Below are 17,945 nucleotides of genomic sequence, written 5' to 3'. Positions count from 1 at the left end.
TCTCTGTGGAGTCCAAACCTCAAATAACATGTTAGAATCAAATATAGGATGTTTTCAGGGAAAAGACCAAAATAAAAATAAAATAAAATAAAAAACAGAAGAGGCCAGCTGTGGTGACTCATACCTGTAATCTCAGCACTTTGGAAGGCTGAGGCAGACGGATCACCTGAAGTCAGGAGTTCGAGACTAGCCTGGCCAACATGGTGAAACCCTGTCCCTATTAAAAACACAAAAATTAGCCGGGCATGGTGGCACATGCCTGTAGTTCCAGCTACTCAGGAGGCTGAGGCAGGGGCATTGCTTGAACCAGGGAGGCAGAGGCTGCAGTGAGCAGAGATGGCACCAATGCATTCCAGCCTGGGAGACAGAGTGAGAGTCCGTCTCAAAACAAAAACAAAAACAAAACAAAACAAAGAAACAGAAGAAGAACAAAATGCAGGAGGAAACAGAAAAGCCTAGACGCTGTGCTCATGAAGTGAAGTAATGTGCCAAAGGTTCAGGGCTTTCTCCCCCGACTATAGGAGCTGATCCCAGGGACATCAGAACTAAGAAAAGGGATCACTCTGCTCCCTAAAGCTGTTCTTTCTGCATTTTGGATAGTAACTCCTATCATTCTCCCACTCTAAAATCCTGACAAAAATCCCTGATCTGCCCATCACCATCACCCTTCACCATCCATCAGTTGCCAAATCCTCTAACATCTACGGTCAGCATGTTTTTCACACGTACACCTTTCTATTTACCCCACTGCCCCCCTCCACCCACCAGTGCAGTCCCTTTATTCACCTCCTCCTTGACTTCAGTAATATCTTCGGAACTGGTCTCTGCCTCATCTCTCTGCTCTCACCTGTTGGCCCACCTCAACCATGTTGACTTTATATTCATGCTAATCCACTCTGCTAAGGCTGCTATCTTTGCCAGAAATCCTTCAGGGATTCTCCACTTAGTTTAGAATTTTTCAACCTTATCAACTCTGTAGCTCACACTATTGCACATTTCAGTCAGCTGGTCTGCTTGCAAATCCCAGGATCATTTGCATTTTCCACATGTGGACCTTTCATCAGGCTCCTCCCTCTGTCTAGAAAACACCCTTCCTCCATCTCTGCCCACTGAAATGCTACTGATTATCTCAGAAGCAGGTCAAGTGCCAACTGTTTGAATTAGTTTTCCTTCTTTCTTTCTTTCTTTTTTTCTCTTTGAGATGGAGTTTCATTCTTGTTGCCCAGGCTGGAGTGGCACAATCTCGGCTCATCACAACCTCTGCCTCCTGGGTTCAAGCAATTCTCCTGACTCAGCCTCCTGAGTAGCTGGGATTACAGGTGTGAGCCATCATGTCCGGCTAATTTTGTATTTTTAGTAGAGACAGGGTTTTTCCATGTTGGTCAGGCTCGTTTCCAACTCCTGAGTCGAGATGATCCACCTGCTTCAGCCTCCCAAAGTGCTGGGATCACAGGTGTGAGTCACTGCACCCGGCCCTCAATTAGTTTTCTTCTCTTTTCCTATCAACCTCTATATTGCCATTCCTGCATTGTTTATCATGGTAATCTTAGGTCGTCATTTATATGTCGTTATCTGTGTAGGCAACTGTTTTTCCTACCAACATTTATTAAGCACCTATGATATACCAAGGGTATGCACTAGGCCCGTCGCATGTGTTATTTAATTTAATTCCTACAACAGCCCTGTGAGATAGGTGTTGTCATCCCCATTTCACAGATCAGGAATTTGAGGCTGACGGAAGTTAATTAACTTCTCAAAGTAGCCTCCTTACTAAATGGCATCAGTCATTCAGCAAATTTTATTCCAATCCATGTCTGCCTGATTCCTAACCCATGGGCTTTTCAATATAGACTTGGGAGTCCCTTTGAGGGCAATTAGTCTTGGAGCCTCAGGGTAAGGCAGAGCGTGCTAAAGGCAGTTTTCTCTCCTCTTTCGTTTGATTTGCTTCATTGTGCCATGGGAAATGCTCCTTTGGCCCTCAGTCAGCACTTAGCCTCGGCTAAAGAAATGATTCATGAAAACAAACATCATACAGTATGTTTAGTTCCATCTGTGACCCTGATTATTATAAAACTGTGAGAGGAATGCCAAGCCCCAGCTCATGCCCGGCAGTCTAGAACTCCCAGTTCTCTGCCACCTCAGTTTAGGCTTCAAGCTAAACCTCTCTGTTTCCTGATTATATCCAGAAGGATACCTCAGCTTTCACGAACAAGGCTGGAACAACATTGTTGTTAGCCTTGGCCTAATAAGAGTTTTTACTGTCAACACCCAACATCAGCTCACAAGAAATTCATAGGAAGATTCAGAACAGAGAAGAGTGGCCAGGCCCAGTGGCTCATGCCTGTAATCCCAGCACTTGGGGAGGCCGAGGCAGGTGGATTACCTGAGGTCTCAGGTTCGATACCAGCCTGGCCAATATGGTGAAACCCCATATCTACTAAAAATATAAAAATTAACTGGGCTTGGTGGCACACACCTGTAATCCTAGCTACTCGGGAGGCCGAGGCAGGAAAATTGCTTGAGACTGGGAGACAGAGGTTGCAGTGAGCCAAGATCGTGCCAGTGTACTCCAGCCTGGCCGAAAGAGCAAGACTCTGTCTCAAAATAAATAAATACACAAAATAAAATAAAAATTAAAAAAAATAACAGAGAAGAACTGGTCTACCTTGAATTGGTTTTTCACCATTTGGGGTTAGAAGTCTACAAACTTGTTCGCTCAGTTCATATTGCCAACTGAATACTATAAAAATGGGTTTATTCTCTTCCTGATTGTTTTGGAGTGGAGGGTGTTCAGTGACCACTGTTTGCTTAAGGAGAATGTAAACAGGACTTGCGATTCCTGTGCCCAATGGGCAGGCCTCCTGAGCCATTTCCAATCTGGCGTGGGGTGTGGATCTAATGGGAAAGAAGCTGAACAGGAAAGGTGGGTAGGTAAGTCTATTTTGTGTTTCAAATGTATTTTCTATTTCAATACTTAAAGCAATCCTTCCTGAGGTAGGTGTTATTTTGATACCCATTCTACAAATTCAAAAACCACGTGGTAAGTAACAGGACTGAAACCCTGGTAGGTTGAGCTCCATAGCGTTCCGCTACCCTAAGCTTACACTTACTTTGTGGCAAGACCTTGTCATGCAAACAGGACCAAAGGCAAAATTTGTAAACAAGTTCAAGTTCTCAAGTATCAATATTCTTCCCTTCCTCCAAACCAAAGATAACGGAAGTGCTTAATTTCGGAACGGTCTCATGTTTTCCATCGTTGACAAAGATCTCAACAAGAATTGGCAGTTAAACTGTACTCTTCTTACCTTTCACTCAGGAGACTCCCTCGTTTGATTCTTAGGCAAGTGGGCTTTCTTGGTCTCATTATTTTGGTTGGTTAGACCACAGGCCATTAAGGCCAATGAGCAGAGTCAGTGATGAGATCATCCTGTTCGCAGCCACCTCTAAAACAGGTTATAATGCGGCTGGGAGGAAATGTAGATGGCCCGGGGCAGGTTGTCACTGGGGCTAATAAAGGTCATCGGAAGTCCCACTCACTGGGGTCACTTATGTCATATTCATAATCTTCAAAGTCAAATATCTTTATTCACACAAAAACCCCGCCCCACCCGACTTCTTCAGGACCTGCTATGCTGTAGATACGCAACATCTTTATAATAATACATATATATCCATATGGGATGGGGTAGTTACTGCTAACCAGTTCACACTAACAATTTATAAAAAATATTCTGGGCTGGGTGCAGTGGCTCATGCTTGTAATCCTAGCACTTTAGGAGGCTAAGGTGGGAGGACTGCTTGAGACCAGGAGTTAGAGGCTGACTGGGGCAGTATATTGAGACCTCATCTCTATTTTAAAACATAAATTTGGCTGAGTGCAGTTGCTCATGCCTGTAATCCCAGAACTTTGAAAGGCCGAGGTGGGTACATCATAAGGTCAGGAGTTCAAAACCAGCCTCACCAACATGGTGAAACCCCGTCTCTACTAAAAATACAAAAATAGCCAGGCATAGTAGAGCATGCCTGTAATCCCAGCGACTCAGGAGGCTGAGGCAGGAGAATTGCTTGAACACGGGAGGTGGAGGTTACAGTGAGCCGAGATCACACCACTGCATTCCAGCCTGGGCGGCAGAGAGACTCTGTCTCAAATAAATAAATAAATAAAAATTTTAAAGTTAAAAAAAATATATATATATATTTCAACCTCTCAAAACCTTAGCCAAGTTTGATATTTGGGATTGTTTTCACAGTGCTCGATGCTTTTTATGAAGTCCACATTTCACGGAAATAACAGAACTTTTATTTTGCCTTCCCCAGCGTAGTTCTTGTAAATATCTTACAGTTGCCTCTGCCATATGGTTTCTAAAAAAGTTGCTCAGAGCACAAGCAAACATCATTATTTCTATAATATAGAAACAACTTAATTTTGTTGCTCCTAGTGCCCTTTTGCTTTCGTCCAAGATGACTTTTCAAAAGACATTTTTGGTTCTAAGACATTCACTACCTATTTTCTGACTTCTGCTGCCAACATTTTGGAAACACCTTGAAACGAGACGTTGACATATGTTAGCAGAAGTCAGAGAAGGAGAGCAGAGGTTGGCAGAAAATGAGATATTGAAGAACTGGAAATCTGCATAAAGGTGAGTCGTGTGAGGTCAGGTACACTAAACAAACTGCGCTGTGGGGAGGCCACGCTACCAGGAGGAGCCACATTGAACAGTCTGCACGGTGACCGGATATTTCATAAACAAGGAAAGAGAGAGTTGGGATCCTGTCATCCATCCCCTCAAACATCTCTCACCTTCATGCACCGCTTTTGCGTAGCCATGATGGAACCACTTAGCTCCGCTACCTCTCTCTGGCCTTCCTAACTTCTTTCCTCTCCCCCTACTCTCATTCCCTTTCTATTTTGCTTCTCTGTGCAGAATCTTTTGTTGTTAACCACTTTTAAGGTGAGTTCATCCCAGCTGGAAAACAACTCATCTTCCTCCCTCATTCTGAATTCAGGTACCCAGGTCGCTCCCCTTCTTGGGACTGGGACCTTTCTCGCTAAGCTCAGCATCCCAAGCTGCGAGGATGATCTATTCGTGAGTCCTCCACTGTGCTGGCTGCCTCATGACGCCAAACTGGTTCCTCTTCCCTCCCCCCACGCCTCATCCCCAAAGAAATCTAAACTCCGTGGCCTCTGAAACTCTCTGCGCCTGGGTCCCCAAGGTCTCCGCTTGGATCCAAGACTTTTGTGGCCAAAGCGGGGTCGGGTCGAGGGCGGCAGTACCTCTTTGCAGGCGTGAAGCTCCTGTCCCGTTCCCTGGGTCACCTGGAAGGCGGTCCCAGCCCAGAGCAGCAGCCGCAGCAGCCGGGGTGTGCGCCTCTCAGTTCTTCCCCTGCCTCTGGCGGAGAGATGGTGGCTGTACCCAGGCTCAGCCATAGCGTTGTCCTGAGTGAGCGGCAGTAGCGGCTCAGGTGCTGCGGCTGCTGCTTCTGCTGGCAGAAGGCGGAAAAAAGGGGAGGGAGGTACACAGTGGGAGGATGCAAGGGGCCAGACTAGCTCCAGTCACCTCCCTGCGACTACGCCAAGGCCGCCCATCCTTCCTCCTTCCTCCTCCCTCCGTCCTCTCCTCCTACCCACGTCGCCTTGACAACCGCCTCCTCTCTGGCTTCGTGCGGGTGGGGCAGGGACCACGCGCGCCTCTGCCGCTCACCTGCCTGTCGCCACGGCAGCCGCCACCGCTGGTGCGCGGGAGAGCGCGCGCCCGGGGTGCGCAACCGGCCCAACAGACAGGCCCGGGGCTCGCGTGAAGAACGCAGTGGAATCATCTTCCAAGCCAGTGCCAACAAATTTCCGTTTTCTACTGCCCTTTCGGGCCCGGGGTTATATATGAGCATCTCTGATTTTGCAAATGTGGCGTGTGAGCCGAGAGAAAGAGGATGGAGAGATCACCCTCCATAAGTCGTCACCCGGAAGAGGCCCCAGTACGTGTTCCCTCCTGCAAAGGCCGCGCCTGCTGTGGATCTTACATCCCGCCAAATCCATCATACTTTTTCTTTCTTTTTTTTTTTTTATTTTTGAAGTGGAGTCTCGCTCTGTCGCCCAAGCTGGAGTATAGTGGCGCCTCCATCTCCCCGGGTTCAAGCCAGTCTCCCGCCTCAGCCTCTCGAGTAGCTGGGACTACAGGCGTGCGCCACCACGCCCACTGGAGTTTCACTGTGTTGTCCAGGCTGGTCTCCTGGCCTAGTGATCCGCCCGCCTCGGCCTCCCAAAGTGCTGGGATTACAGGCGTGAGCCACCGCGCCCGGCCCCATCCATGCTTTTACAACCGGCTAGATGACGCTGTAGTTAATCCAAGTTTACCTTGGCCGCAAGTTTCCAAGTACCGAACGTGGGCCTCTCTTTCCCTCTCTCTCTCTCTCTCTGAGGTTCTCACTCTCTTGCCCAGACTAGAGTGCAGTGAGTGGTGCGATCTCAGTTCACTGCAACTTCCCCCATCCGGGTTCAAGAGATTCTCCTGCCTCAGCCTCCCTGGTAGCTGGGATTACAGGCACCCGCCTAATTTTTTTCCTATTTTTTTTTTTTTGTAGAGATGAGGTTTTGCCATGTTGCCCAGACTGGTCTCGAACTCTTGGGCTTAAGCGATCCGTCCGCCTTGGCCTCCCAAAGTGCTGCGATTACAGGCGTGAACCATGGTGCCCAGCCCTCTCTGGTCTCTTGACATCTTCACTTTTTGTTAGGTGCGAGGGAGAAGGAAATTTCTGGGTCATCTTTCAGGACTTCTTTCCTCAAAAAAAAAAAAAATTTTTTTTTTTTTTAGATGTAGCCTTACTCCGTTGCTAGGCTGGGATGCAGTGCTCTCTGCAACCTCCACCTCCCGGGTTCCAGCGATTCCCCTGCCTCGGCCTCCCAAGTAGCTGGGACAACAGGCACGCGCCACCGCCACCGCACCCGGCTTCTTTTTTTTTTTTTTTTTTTTTGTATTTTAGTAGATAACGGGGTTTCTCCATGTTGGCCAGGATGGTCTCGATCTCCTGACCTCGTGATCCGCCCCTGACCTCGTGATCCGCCCGCCTCGGCCTCCCAAAGTGCTCGGATTACAGGAGTGAGCCACCGCTCCCGGCCCTGAGTTGAAGTATTTTGCGGAAGTCCTGATGGTGAGCAGCCAGCGCCCAGTGCAATTCCAAGGCTCGGGGCGGGCTCAGCGGCACTTTCCCTCTGCATTCCCCGGACCTTCCCCCCAGGGGCCTCCCGCGGTCAGCCGCCAGATGGCGCCCTCCTCGAAGGGAATTCCTCTGTCATGGATGGCTGGGCAGTTGCCTGGCAACCTAAACCGGCGTTCCAAACAATTGGGACCCGGGATCGTCTGCGGGCGAGGTTGTGCTGCAGCTGAGCGGGCCTCCCATCCCTCTTAAAAGAGTCAGGCATTTAGCCATGCCTCCCACCCGGGACCCTTTCCAGCAGCCTACATTAGATAACGATGATTCCTACTTAGGAGAACTGCGGGCTTCCAAGGTACTGTGGTTTCTTGCGCAGATTCCCAGCAGGGTTGCCTGTAGTCTTCTTTCTGTCTATGTGATGGGCAGAGGCGGTAACATAAAGGACTCCCGTGAAGACACTAAGTCGGGTACCAGAGAAGTCTGTTTTCCGTCTGCCTCCCTATCTCCATATTCAGGTCGGCTAACATTTCAGAGGCGTTTTTGAGCAGAGGAAAGTAGAGTTCTAGTCTAGAGGAACAAGGGGCTCTGGCAGCTCAAATCCGTTGGAGTATAAGTTATGGGAGGGCCCAGGTTCCTTCAAGCTACCCATTTTCCTGTTTGGAAGACTGTTCCCTGAGATATCGGGTGGGAAAGAATCCTCTGAAAGCCACCAGAGATCATGCTTTGTACATCTGTGTTCACATTGTCTCTGACTTCTGGTTAATTTCACAATGTGTTTGTGTGTGTGTGTGTTTAGCAGGATGGTGGTCACTGATTTCAGAACTTAGATGATCTTTCTTCTGGTATTAGTGTTTGGGACATTCAAAGTGGTGCACAATAAGAAGAATTAAGTGGTAATTGTGGTCTAATAACAATATTAAGAGCCCCCTTTTATTCAATACTTATTTACTATATGCCAGACACTCTGCTAGACACTGAGGACGTATAAATAAATCAGATGTAGCTTCTGCTGTCAAGGAACTCTAGTAGTAAAGAGAGACCGATGATAGCAAAAATGCTTGCACAATAGCACGTGTTGTGACAGAGTTGTGTTTAGGGTGCCATGAGAATCAGGAACTTAAAGGAAAGCTTCACAGAGCAGGTGTGTTTTGATGTCCAAATATGAATTAGGTAGGCCAGGTGAGGGAGGGGGTAGAATGTGAGTTAGGAAGAAGGAAACAGGAACCAGATACGCAAGGCAAAGGAAGCAGCGGGTGCAAATAAATGAAAAGGAGAGACAGAATGGCCTGTTTGGGGAGCTGCAGATAGTCCAGAAGGGCTGGACTGTAGGTGTGAAATGAAGGCACTCAGCAATCAGAGCTGGAGAGATGCCCTTGGCGGGCTGAGTGTGCTGTGTACACCACGCTAGCTAGCTATGGTTTCATCCTATTGATGTGAGGAATCATGCTGGGTTTTTTGTTGTTCTTGTTGCTTTGTTTTTGAGACAGAGTTTCGCTGTTGTTACCCAGACTGGAGTGCAATGGCGAGATCTCAGCTCACTGCAACCTCCGCCTCCTGGGTTCAAGCAATTCTCCTGCCTCAGCCTCCCGAGTAGCTGGGACTACAGGCGCGCACCACCATGCCCAGCTAATTTTTTGTATTTTTAGTAGAGACGGGGTTTCACCTTGTTGACCAGGATGGTCTCGATCTCTTGACCTCATGATCCACCTGCCTCGGCCTCCCAAAGTGCTGGGATTATAGGCGTGAGCCACCGCGCCTGGCCAGAGTTTTTTTTTTTTTTTGAGACGGAGTCTTGCTCTGTTGCCCAGGCTGGAGTGCAGTGGGACAATCTCAGCTCACTACAACCTCTGCCTCTGATTCTTCTGCCTCAGCCTCCTGAGTAGCTGAGGCTACAGGTGCCCACCACCACACTGAGCTAATTTTTGTATTTTTAGCAGAGATGGGTTTTCACCATATTGACCAGGCTGGTCTCAAACACCAGGCCTTGTGATCCACCTGCCTCGGCCTCCCAAAGTGCTGGGATTACAGGCATGAGCTATGACTCCTGGCCCCATAGCAGGATTTTAAGCACCACAATGACACATAGCACTTTGCTATATCGGGAGGAAGGAGGATTACAATGTTGGGCAGGTCTAATGAGAGTTCTAATAGGTTGTTAGTTGCCCTCACTGGAATTCAGTCAAATGATAAATTGGATTCAACCATTTTGAATATCATGTGTTAAGTCGCTGTGTTAGGAACTGGGGAAACAGTGGTGAATATAACATTTTACATATAATGAAATCTGTTATATGCTTTTGACGTTCATGCCTGTGAGGTTTTATTGAAAGGACTGAATGTTCAGTGGACTTTTCTGCCATTCCTGCAATCAATGACCCTTCCCTGCTTACTGGAATCTTTTTCTCACCTGCACTCTCCCGATTTCATGTCTGATTGCTTCTCTGAGGCCCTCCTCACTCCCAGGTGTAATACTGTACAATTCTCACGAACCAGCGCTTCCCTTTTGGTGTGACTCCATTTTGCAGCCTTCAACTACTACTTCGTGCAGACAACCAGTCCTTCTGAGCTCTCCTCCTCCAAGTTACACTTCCAATTTTCTACCTGTTATTTGCATTAGAATGTCTCACCGTTTCTTCAGACTCACTACATCTAAACCTGAGCTCATCGTTTTTTTTCTATTTGCTCCCGACCCTTCACCCGCTCATCTCACTGTTCCCCTTCTCCTATATTCCTGGCCTGTTTCTTTCAGTTCCAAGAAAACTTAAGATGATCACGAGTCTGGAGAGTCTTGCCCCATACTGTTTTCTTTGCAGATGTCTGCGATTCAAATAAAACCAGACAGGGCCAGGAGCAATGGCTCCTGCCTCTGATCTCAGCACTTTGGGAGGCTGAGACTGGTGTATCACTTGAGGTCAGGAGTTCCAAACCACCCTGGCCAACACGGCAAAACCCCATCTCTACTAAAAATACAAAATTAGCTGGGTGTAGTGGTGCATGCCTGTGATCCCAGCTACTTGGGAGGCTGAGACAGAAGAGTGACTTGAATCTGGGAGGGAGAGGTTGCAATGAGTCGAGATCATGCCACTACACTTCAGTCTTGGCAACAGAGTGAGATTTCTGTCTCAAAAAAACAAAACAAGGCCGGGCACGGTGGCTCACGTCTGTAATCCCAGCACTTTGGGAGGCCGAGGCAGTTGGATCAGAAGGTCAGGAGGTGGAGACCATCCTGGCCAACATGATGAAACCCTGTCTCTACTAAAATCCAAAAAAAATTAGCTGGGTGTGGTGGCGCACACCTGTAGTCCCAGCTACTCGGGAGGCTGAGGCAGGGGAATCGCTTGAACCTGGGAGGCAGAGGTTGCAGTGAACCAAGATTGCACCACTGCACTCCAGCTCTGGTGACAGAGCAAGACTCTGTCTCAAAAAAAAACAACAGATGGAATAAGGGGATGCGTCTGAAGCTAACCACATCAACAAGGCTTCCTGTATAACCAGTTTTTCCTGGACATGGTTTCTCTTTTGCAGAAATTGCCATACAAGAACCCAACTCACCTTGCTCAGCAGCAGGAACCCTGGAGTCGGCTCAACTCAACCCCCACGATTACTTCCATGAGGCGGGATGCCTACTATTTCGATCCAGAGGTAGCAAACATTGAAATATTATTTATCTTTGCAGCCATTTAGGGTTCTTCTCCCCCCCCCCCACCGTCACCCAGGGTGGAATGCTGTGGCCTGATCATGGTTTATCATAGCCCCAACCTTCCCAGCTCAAGCATGCTTCCTGCCTCTGCCTCCAGAGTAGCTGAGACTATAGGCATGTGCCATAACATGCAGCTAATTTTTTTTTGTTTTTTGGAGAGATGAGGTCTCAATATATTGCTCAGGCCGGTCTCAAACTCCTGGCCTCAAGCGATCCTCCCACTTCAGCCTCACAAAGTGCTGGGATTACAGGCACGAGCCACTGCACCCAGCCCTTAAGATTCTTTTTGAAAGTTAGTCTGTCCCTAACTGCTTCAGTATTTTTCCTTCTGTCTCTAACATGAGGTCCTACCAAATCCAAAGCCAAAACCAATTTATCTGGCCTCTATGAAGCCAAAAGGCTTAGGTTTTGCTCCAGGCAGTTATCTAGAGCAAATCATTTTACGAACCTTCTCATTCTCTGACTAAAACAAGGACTGAATATAAGCATGAATGAGGTAAAGTTCATTAAGCCCATGTCAGGGACAATATTCCTGAGTCTCTAGTGAGAGCTCACCACTCCCTAGACCTAACCCTTAGATAATTCCCTATTTTTTTTTTTTTTTTTTTTCGAGATGGAGTTTCGCTCTTGTTACCCAGGCTGGAGTGCAATGGCATGATCTCGGCTCACCGCAACCTCCGCCTCCTGGGTTCAGGCAATTCTCCTGCCTCAGCCTCCTGAGTAGCTGGGATTACAGGCACGCGCCACCATGCTCAGCTAATTTTTTGTATTTTTAGTAGAGACAGGGTTTCACCATGTTGACCAGGATGGTCTCAATCTCTTGACCTCGTGATCCACCCTCCTCGGCCTCCCAAAGTGCTGGGATTACAGACGTGAGCCACCACACCCGGCCCGATAATTCCATATTGACAAGAGTTATCATGTACAATTTAGTGTGTAAGGAGCTGGTAGATTTCAGGCCCAACAGGGGCTTCATTATACTTCTGGGGAAGAGTAGAGCACAACAGAACCCGACTAGAGCAGGGGCACAGGTGGCCGAGCTAACCCTGAGGGGACTGACTTCTGTAGATACCGAAGGATGACCTGGACTTCCGCTTAGCAGCCTTGTACAACCACCACACCGAGGCATTCAAGAACAAAAGTGAGATACTGTTACACCAGATGACCACGCAGGATATCCGCAGGTAAGTGGTAGAGGCAGAGCCCCTCCAGCCTACACATGCTGCCATCCAGTCACATAAGGGAAGTGATAATCACTACGTACTCATTGGTATACAAATTTCTGTATCTTTACATCTGTGTCTAAAATATAGTATTTTCACTGTCTAAGATGAACAGAAATCCCCCAAGATTGTGCTCATCCGTACAAACAAAATCTCTGGTTAGTCCCACAGAGGTAAAAAGGGTCTCTGGCTGCTTTATTCTTGAGATTGCACTCAACTACCTCACCCTCCTCACCTTTCTCTGATTGATTTCACTCTCCCGTTTACACCTTCTTCTAGATCCAACACCCAATTCCCTGGAGAATTTTTAACCCCTCCCACTCCACCCGTCACTTTCCTGGCTAACATCAGACACTGGATCAACCCTAAAAAGGAGTCCATCCACAGCATCCAGGGATCCATAGGTAAGGGTTAGGAGACTGGGTAAGCAGATCGGGCAGTGGGGAAGTCTTTCTAAATGGACCCATGAATCAGGGATTTGAGGTGACTGGACAGCAGGGATGAGGGATTTCGGTGGGTCTTGGAAAGCAGTGACTAAGTTGACACATACCAGATTAGTATCAGGGGACATGCTGACCGTAGAGCTAGGAAGTTGATACAATTTTTCAGAGCGTCTTTGCTCAGGCTTAAGTCTAGGAACAAACATTTACAGCAAGGGCAAAAATCTGGCAGTGGAAGACCTATACCCACCTCCCATCCGTCATCCATATGCTAGTTTTCCCAGCTGTTATGAGAAGCTTCTCCACAGTACCCACACTGTATTGATGATAAAAGTTTCCTTGAAAGGGCCAAGGATCTGAAATTCAGTCTACTTTGTCTTCTCTTTTCTCCAGTGTCCCCTCACACTGCAGCCACCAATGGAGGTTACTCCCGAAAGAAAGATGGTGGCTTCTTCTCCACCTAGTGTTGACTGGCCCCTGGACTTAATTATAGTGGAACATCCTGAGGCCACTTTTATTAAATAGCTTTGTGCAAGATGAAGTCTGAAGTGTCTGTTATCCACAAATTGCCACCTTACTACTCTTAAAACACAGGAAGGAAATTACCCAACTTGTAGAAACTAGTCCTTTTGAGTGTATTTGCAACTTGGAAAATTGTATCTTGCTGAAGATTTAGGACAGATTAGCAGTCTTTGGTAGGATACAGATATTCACATTGTTTGGTTTTTGAGACTGTGTCACTCATGCTGGAGTGCAATGGCACAATCTCAGCTCACTGCAACTTCTGCTTCCGGGGTTCAAGTGATTCTCCTGCCTCAGCCTCTCAAGTAGCTAAGATTACAGGTACCTGCCATCTTGTGAGGCTAATTTTTGTATTTCAGTAGAGAGGGGTTTCACTATGTTGGCCAGGCTGGTCTTGAACTCCTGGCCTCAGATGATCTGCCCACTTCAGCCTCCCAAAGTGCTGAGATTACAGGTGTGAGCCACCGTGCCTAGCGATATTCACATTTTGTAAACTGAAGTCACTCCCACCATACAGAGCCATCCATTCAACACTGCCAGCAAAACTTTATGTACCAGGAACTGAACTGTGTTCAAACAAGAACGGACATGAGCTACCTTGTAATTTCAGAAGCCCCAAATAACATCAGCATTTATGCTAAGGTCACACTTAAGAGACTTAGCCCTCCCGAGTTTAAGCATCTGCTGGGCTTTCCTTTTCCTTGGTTCCATCTCTCTGGTCCTGACTCCTTGCCATTGTTAATCTCCAACTCTGCTATTTGTCTTTGCCTGGGAGTCAACTGCCTTTTCTTTGTGTAAATTTGTTTTGATATATAGCCCTGATTCTTATAAATATGGTTCAAAAACCTGGTGCTTGGGTTCGCAGGTACCTAAAAACTGACCCATTCAGTGATTTCCAAAATTACAGGTCACTCACAGGGACCTGCTCTGTCATAAAAACGACTGGACAAGAATGGCAAACTTTTAAAAATACTGCACAATAGGTATGATGGTTCACGCTTTTAGCTGAGGTAGGAGGAACACTGGAGCCCAGGAGGCTGAGCCTGCAGTGAGCTATTGCACTCTAGTCTGGACAACAGAGTGAGACCCTGTCTCAAAACAAGTAAATGAATAAGTAGTTTTTTAAGCTAAAAAAGAAAGATTTGGGAAAGGTAGGTGTAAGATCAAAGATATCCGGGAGAGTATGGTACCCAGGTCCAGGTGGCGGGGAATATGCTGCCCAACTCCAAGCGGGCCATTGGTATGTCAAGCAGATCTGCCTGGTCATGCTGGAAACACTCCCATTCTCCACAACGGAGCGTCCTGACCATTCCGCAACAGCCCATGCTGGCCAACTCCCCAGTCATCTTCACCAGCGGCCAAGATTGGTGCAGCGATGCTCCAGGCTATCCCCTTGCCATCCATGACCTGGAAGGACCATCTCCAGATGCCTACTTGATTCAAAAATAACACATCATTTCTCCGTTTGATCTGGCCAAGCTGAACCAGGTGAGAAGACAACAGTCTCACTTTGCTATGATGCACAGTGGGACTGAATTCGCCTGAATTGACTCCCACTCGCCAGAGGTAAAAGGACAGGTGGGTCACTTGAGGTCAGGAGTTCAACAACAGTCTGGCCAACATGGTGAAACCCCATCTCTCCCAAAAATACAAGAATTAGCTGGGTGTGGTGGCAAGCGCCTGTAATCCCAGCTACTTGGGAGGCTTGAGGCAGAATCTCTTGAACCTGGGAAGATTGGAGGTTGTAGTGAGCTGTGATTGCACCACTGCACTCCAGCCAGGGTGACGGAGCAGGACTCCACCTCAAAAAAAAAACCAAAAAAAAAATCTACTCAAACCAACCAGCAACTCACCATTCCAAATAACTTCATTGGCTGTGTAATCGGCCTCCAAGATGCCAACATTAATCAGATCTGCCAGATGTCCAGGGCCCAGATTAAAACTAAAACTGCCAACCCAGTAGAAGGGTCCTCTGGAAGGCAGGGTACCATCACTGGCTCTGCTGCCAGTATTACCAGTATTAGTCTGGCCCAGTAGCTAATGAATGCCAGGCTTTTCTGAGAAGGGAATGGGGTGCAACAGAAACTCTTTTTCTGCTTTCCCATGATCCAAGTAATTTCTGGTGATTCCAGGTTTTAAGTAATTTGTTAAGTGTCCAGTTTCTACACAACTTTATCATCCAATAAGAATTTAAAAATCACGGGCCGGGCACGGTGGCTCACGCCTGTAATCCCAGCACTTTGGGAGGCCGAGGCAGGTGGATCACGAGGTCAAGAGATCTAGACCATCCTGGTCAACAAGGTGAAACCCCGTCTCTACTAAAAATATATTTTAAAAAAATTAGCTTGGCACGGTGGTGCACACCTGTAGTCCCAGTTGCTTGGGAGGCTGAGGCAGAATTGCTTGAACCCAGGAGGTGGAGGTTGCGGTGAGCCGAGATCATGCCATTGCACTCCAGTCTGGGTAACAACAGCAAAACTCCATCTCAAAAAAAAAAAAAAAAAAATTAGAAATCACATTCTCCGTTCAGCTGGGATCCATATTTAATTTTATAAGCTTTTCCCTGTTTTTAATTTTTTTTGTGTGCTTTTTGGGTCATGAATTTGTCGATTAAAAAAACATAAGAGTGGAGGCCGGGCGCGGTGGCTCAAGCCTGTAATCCCAGCACTTTGGGAGGCCGAGGCGGGTGGATCACAAGGTCAGGAGATCGAGACCATCCTGGTCAACATGGTGAAACCCCGTCTCTACTAAAAATACAAAAAATTAGCTGGGCACGGTGGCACGTGCCTGTAATCCCAGCTACTCAGGAGGCTGAGGCAGGAGAATTGCCTGAACCCAGGAGGCGGAGGTTGCGGTGAGCCGAGATCGTGCCATTGCACTCCAGTCTCGGTAACAAGAGCGAAACTTCGTCTCAAAAAAACAAAAAAACCCTTAAGAGTGGAATGTTATTAAGTTTCACTTTAGTTCTGTAATATTAAGAATTTAAGAATTGGCTGGGCGTGGTGGCCCACACCTATATTCCCAGCTCTTTGAGAGGCCAAGGCCAGCAGATCACAAGGTGAAGAGTTTGAGACAGCCAGTTCAAGACCAGCCTGGCCAACATGGTGAAACACTGTCTCTACTAAAAATACAAAAATTAGCCTGGTGTGATGGCACACACCTGTAATCCCAGCCACTCGGGAGACTGAGGCAGAACTGCTTGAACCCAGGAGGCAGAGGTTGCAGTGAGCTGAGATCACGCCACTGCACTCTAGCCTGGGCAACATTTTTTTTTTTTAATATCTTCTGAGATTTAACACTTCTGATTGATTGATTGAGACGGAGTTTCGCTCTTGTTACCCAGGCTGGAGTGCAATGGTGCAATCTTGTCTCACTGCAACCTCCGCCTCCTGGGTTCCGGCAATTCTCCTGCCTCAGCCTCCTGAGTAGCTGGGATTACAGGCACGTGCCACCGTGCCCAGCTAATTTTTTGTATTTTTAGTAGAGACGGGGTTTCACCATGTTGACCAGGATGGTCTCGACCTCTTGACCTCATGTCCCACCCGCCTCGGCCTCCCAAAGTGCTGGGATTACAGGCTTGAGCCACCGCGCCCGGCCCATCAGTGGCTCACGCCTCAAGAGATCGAGACCATCCTGGTCAACATGGTGAAACCCCGTCTCTACTAAAAATACAAAAAAATTAGCTGGGCACGGTGGCGCGTGCCTGTAATCCAAGCTACTCAAGAGGCAGAGGGAGGAGAATTGCCTGAACCCAGGAGGCGGAGGTTGCAGTGAGCCAAGATTACGCCATTGCACTCCAGCCTGGAGAACAAGAGTGAAAAGACTCCAAGAAAAAAAAAAAAGAATTTAAGAATTATAACAAGCCAGGCGCAGTGGCTCACACCTGCAATCCCAATGCTTTGGGAGGCCAAGGTGGGTGGATCAACTGAGGTCAGGAGTTTGAGACCAGTCTGGCCAACATGGTGAACCCCATCTCTACTAAAAATACAAAAAATTAGCCGGGTGTGCTAGCGGGAGCCTGTAATCCCAGCTCCTTGCCAGGCTGAGGCAGGAGAATCACTGGAACACAGGAAAGGGAGGTTGCAGTGAGCCTAGATCGCCACTGCACTCCAGACTGGCAACAAGAGCAAAACTCCATCTTAAAAAAAAAAAAAGAATTAAAACAATAGACTGGCTAAAAAGGCAAAATAAAAACAAAAAGGAAAAAAAGAATAGCATATCATGCAATAAATTCCCATTTCTAATTAAGTTTGACAATGTAAGTAACTGTTGAGTAATTCAGATATGTAAGGGCTTCTTTCAAGCACTCAGGTGGAGGGTTCTTAAACCAAACTATTGAGTCTCCTTCCACCCAGACCTCCAATCTTCACGTATCTACTGCCAAGTGGCTATATATTTAGAGTGGCTCAAGGTGGCAGAGGGGTGACTACCTGGATAATCACATTCATGAAGGTTGGGATATTAAACATCAAAAAAATTCACGCTTTTGAAAACATAGATTCCTAGACCGCCCTGATAATTCTAATTCAGTATATTCCAGAACGGTCCTTGGAATCTGTATACAGATATACTAGACAGTGTGTGTGTGTGTGTGTGTGTGTGTGTGTGTGTGTGTGTGTATCCCTTAGTAGCAGATGCTGTACTGTGCCATTAGCCCTGGGGACACAAGTGTTGGTAGCATACAAAAAATGTCAAGCCAAGGCTAAAGAAAAACAGAAAAGTGGCCAGTGTGGTGGCATGCACTGATAGTCCCAGGGCTGGCTGAGGTGGGAGAATCGCTTGAGCCTGGGAGATGTGGACTGCAGTGAACTATGACTGCGCCACTGCACTCCAGTCTGCGAAAGAGAGGGCGACTCTTTCAAAAAAATAAGAAAGAGGAAAGAGAGAGAAAGAAAAAAAGGAGGAAGGAAA

At 47.4% G+C, this 17,945-nt stretch overlaps 2 protein-coding genes across 6 annotated transcripts in view; one reads left to right on the top strand and one right to left on the bottom strand.

Moving 5' to 3' along the window:
- Positions 1-5,496, bottom strand: part of ELAPOR1 (endosome-lysosome associated apoptosis and autophagy regulator 1) — an 87,809-nt gene extending 82,313 nt beyond the window's left edge. For 2 of the 4 annotated variants that reach the window (XM_017974991.4, XM_035252368.3), the window contains exon 1: positions 5,276-5,496. In XM_017974991.4, the coding sequence (XP_017830480.3) occupies positions 5,276-5,428 (153 nt within the window). In that variant the 5' untranslated portion in view covers positions 5,429-5,496. The remainder of the gene's footprint in view (positions 1-5,275) is intronic. The other 2 variants (XM_035252364.3, XM_078332694.1) reach the window with 2 other exon arrangements.
- Positions 5,497-5,776: 280 nt separating this feature from the next.
- CFAP276 (cilia and flagella associated protein 276) lies at positions 5,777-13,053 on the top strand. Of its 2 annotated transcripts, none has more exons than XM_002751171.5 (5): positions 5,777-5,973; positions 10,675-10,791; positions 11,918-12,033; positions 12,352-12,476; positions 12,906-13,053. In XM_002751171.5, exons 1-5 carry the CDS (start codon positions 5,929-5,931, stop codon positions 12,974-12,976), a joined length of 474 nt encoding a protein of 157 aa, XP_002751217.1. In that variant the 5' UTR covers positions 5,777-5,928; the 3' UTR covers positions 12,977-13,053. The 2 variants fall into 2 exon arrangements, with proteins under 2 accessions (XP_002751217.1, XP_009000072.1); XM_009001824.5 differs by lacking the exon at positions 5,777-5,973 and adding an exon at positions 7,337-7,504.
- Positions 13,054-17,945: the final 4,892 nt, after the last annotated feature.

This window comes from Callithrix jacchus, chromosome 7 (genome assembly GCF_049354715.1).
Source record: "Callithrix jacchus isolate 240 chromosome 7, calJac240_pri, whole genome shotgun sequence".
Lineage (NCBI taxonomy): Eukaryota > Metazoa > Chordata > Mammalia > Primates > Cebidae > Callithrix > Callithrix jacchus.
The sequence above is the reverse complement of the archived record's forward strand: the minus strand, read 5'-3'. Positions and strand labels throughout refer to the sequence as shown.

Bases quoted from the DNA above. Each gene is read 5' to 3' on its own strand.
- CFAP276 (XM_009001824.5), top strand. From the start codon at position 7,424: ATGCCTCCCACCCGGGACCCTTTCCAGCAGCCTACATTAGATAACGAT. The intron at 12,034-12,351 runs GTAAGTGGTAGA...ACCTTCTTCTAG, and splicing joins ACCACGCAGGATATCCGCAG to ATCCAACACCCAATTCCCTG. The intron at 12,477-12,905 runs GTAAGGGTTAGG...TCTTTTCTCCAG, and splicing joins CAGCATCCAGGGATCCATAG to TGTCCCCTCACACTGCAGCC.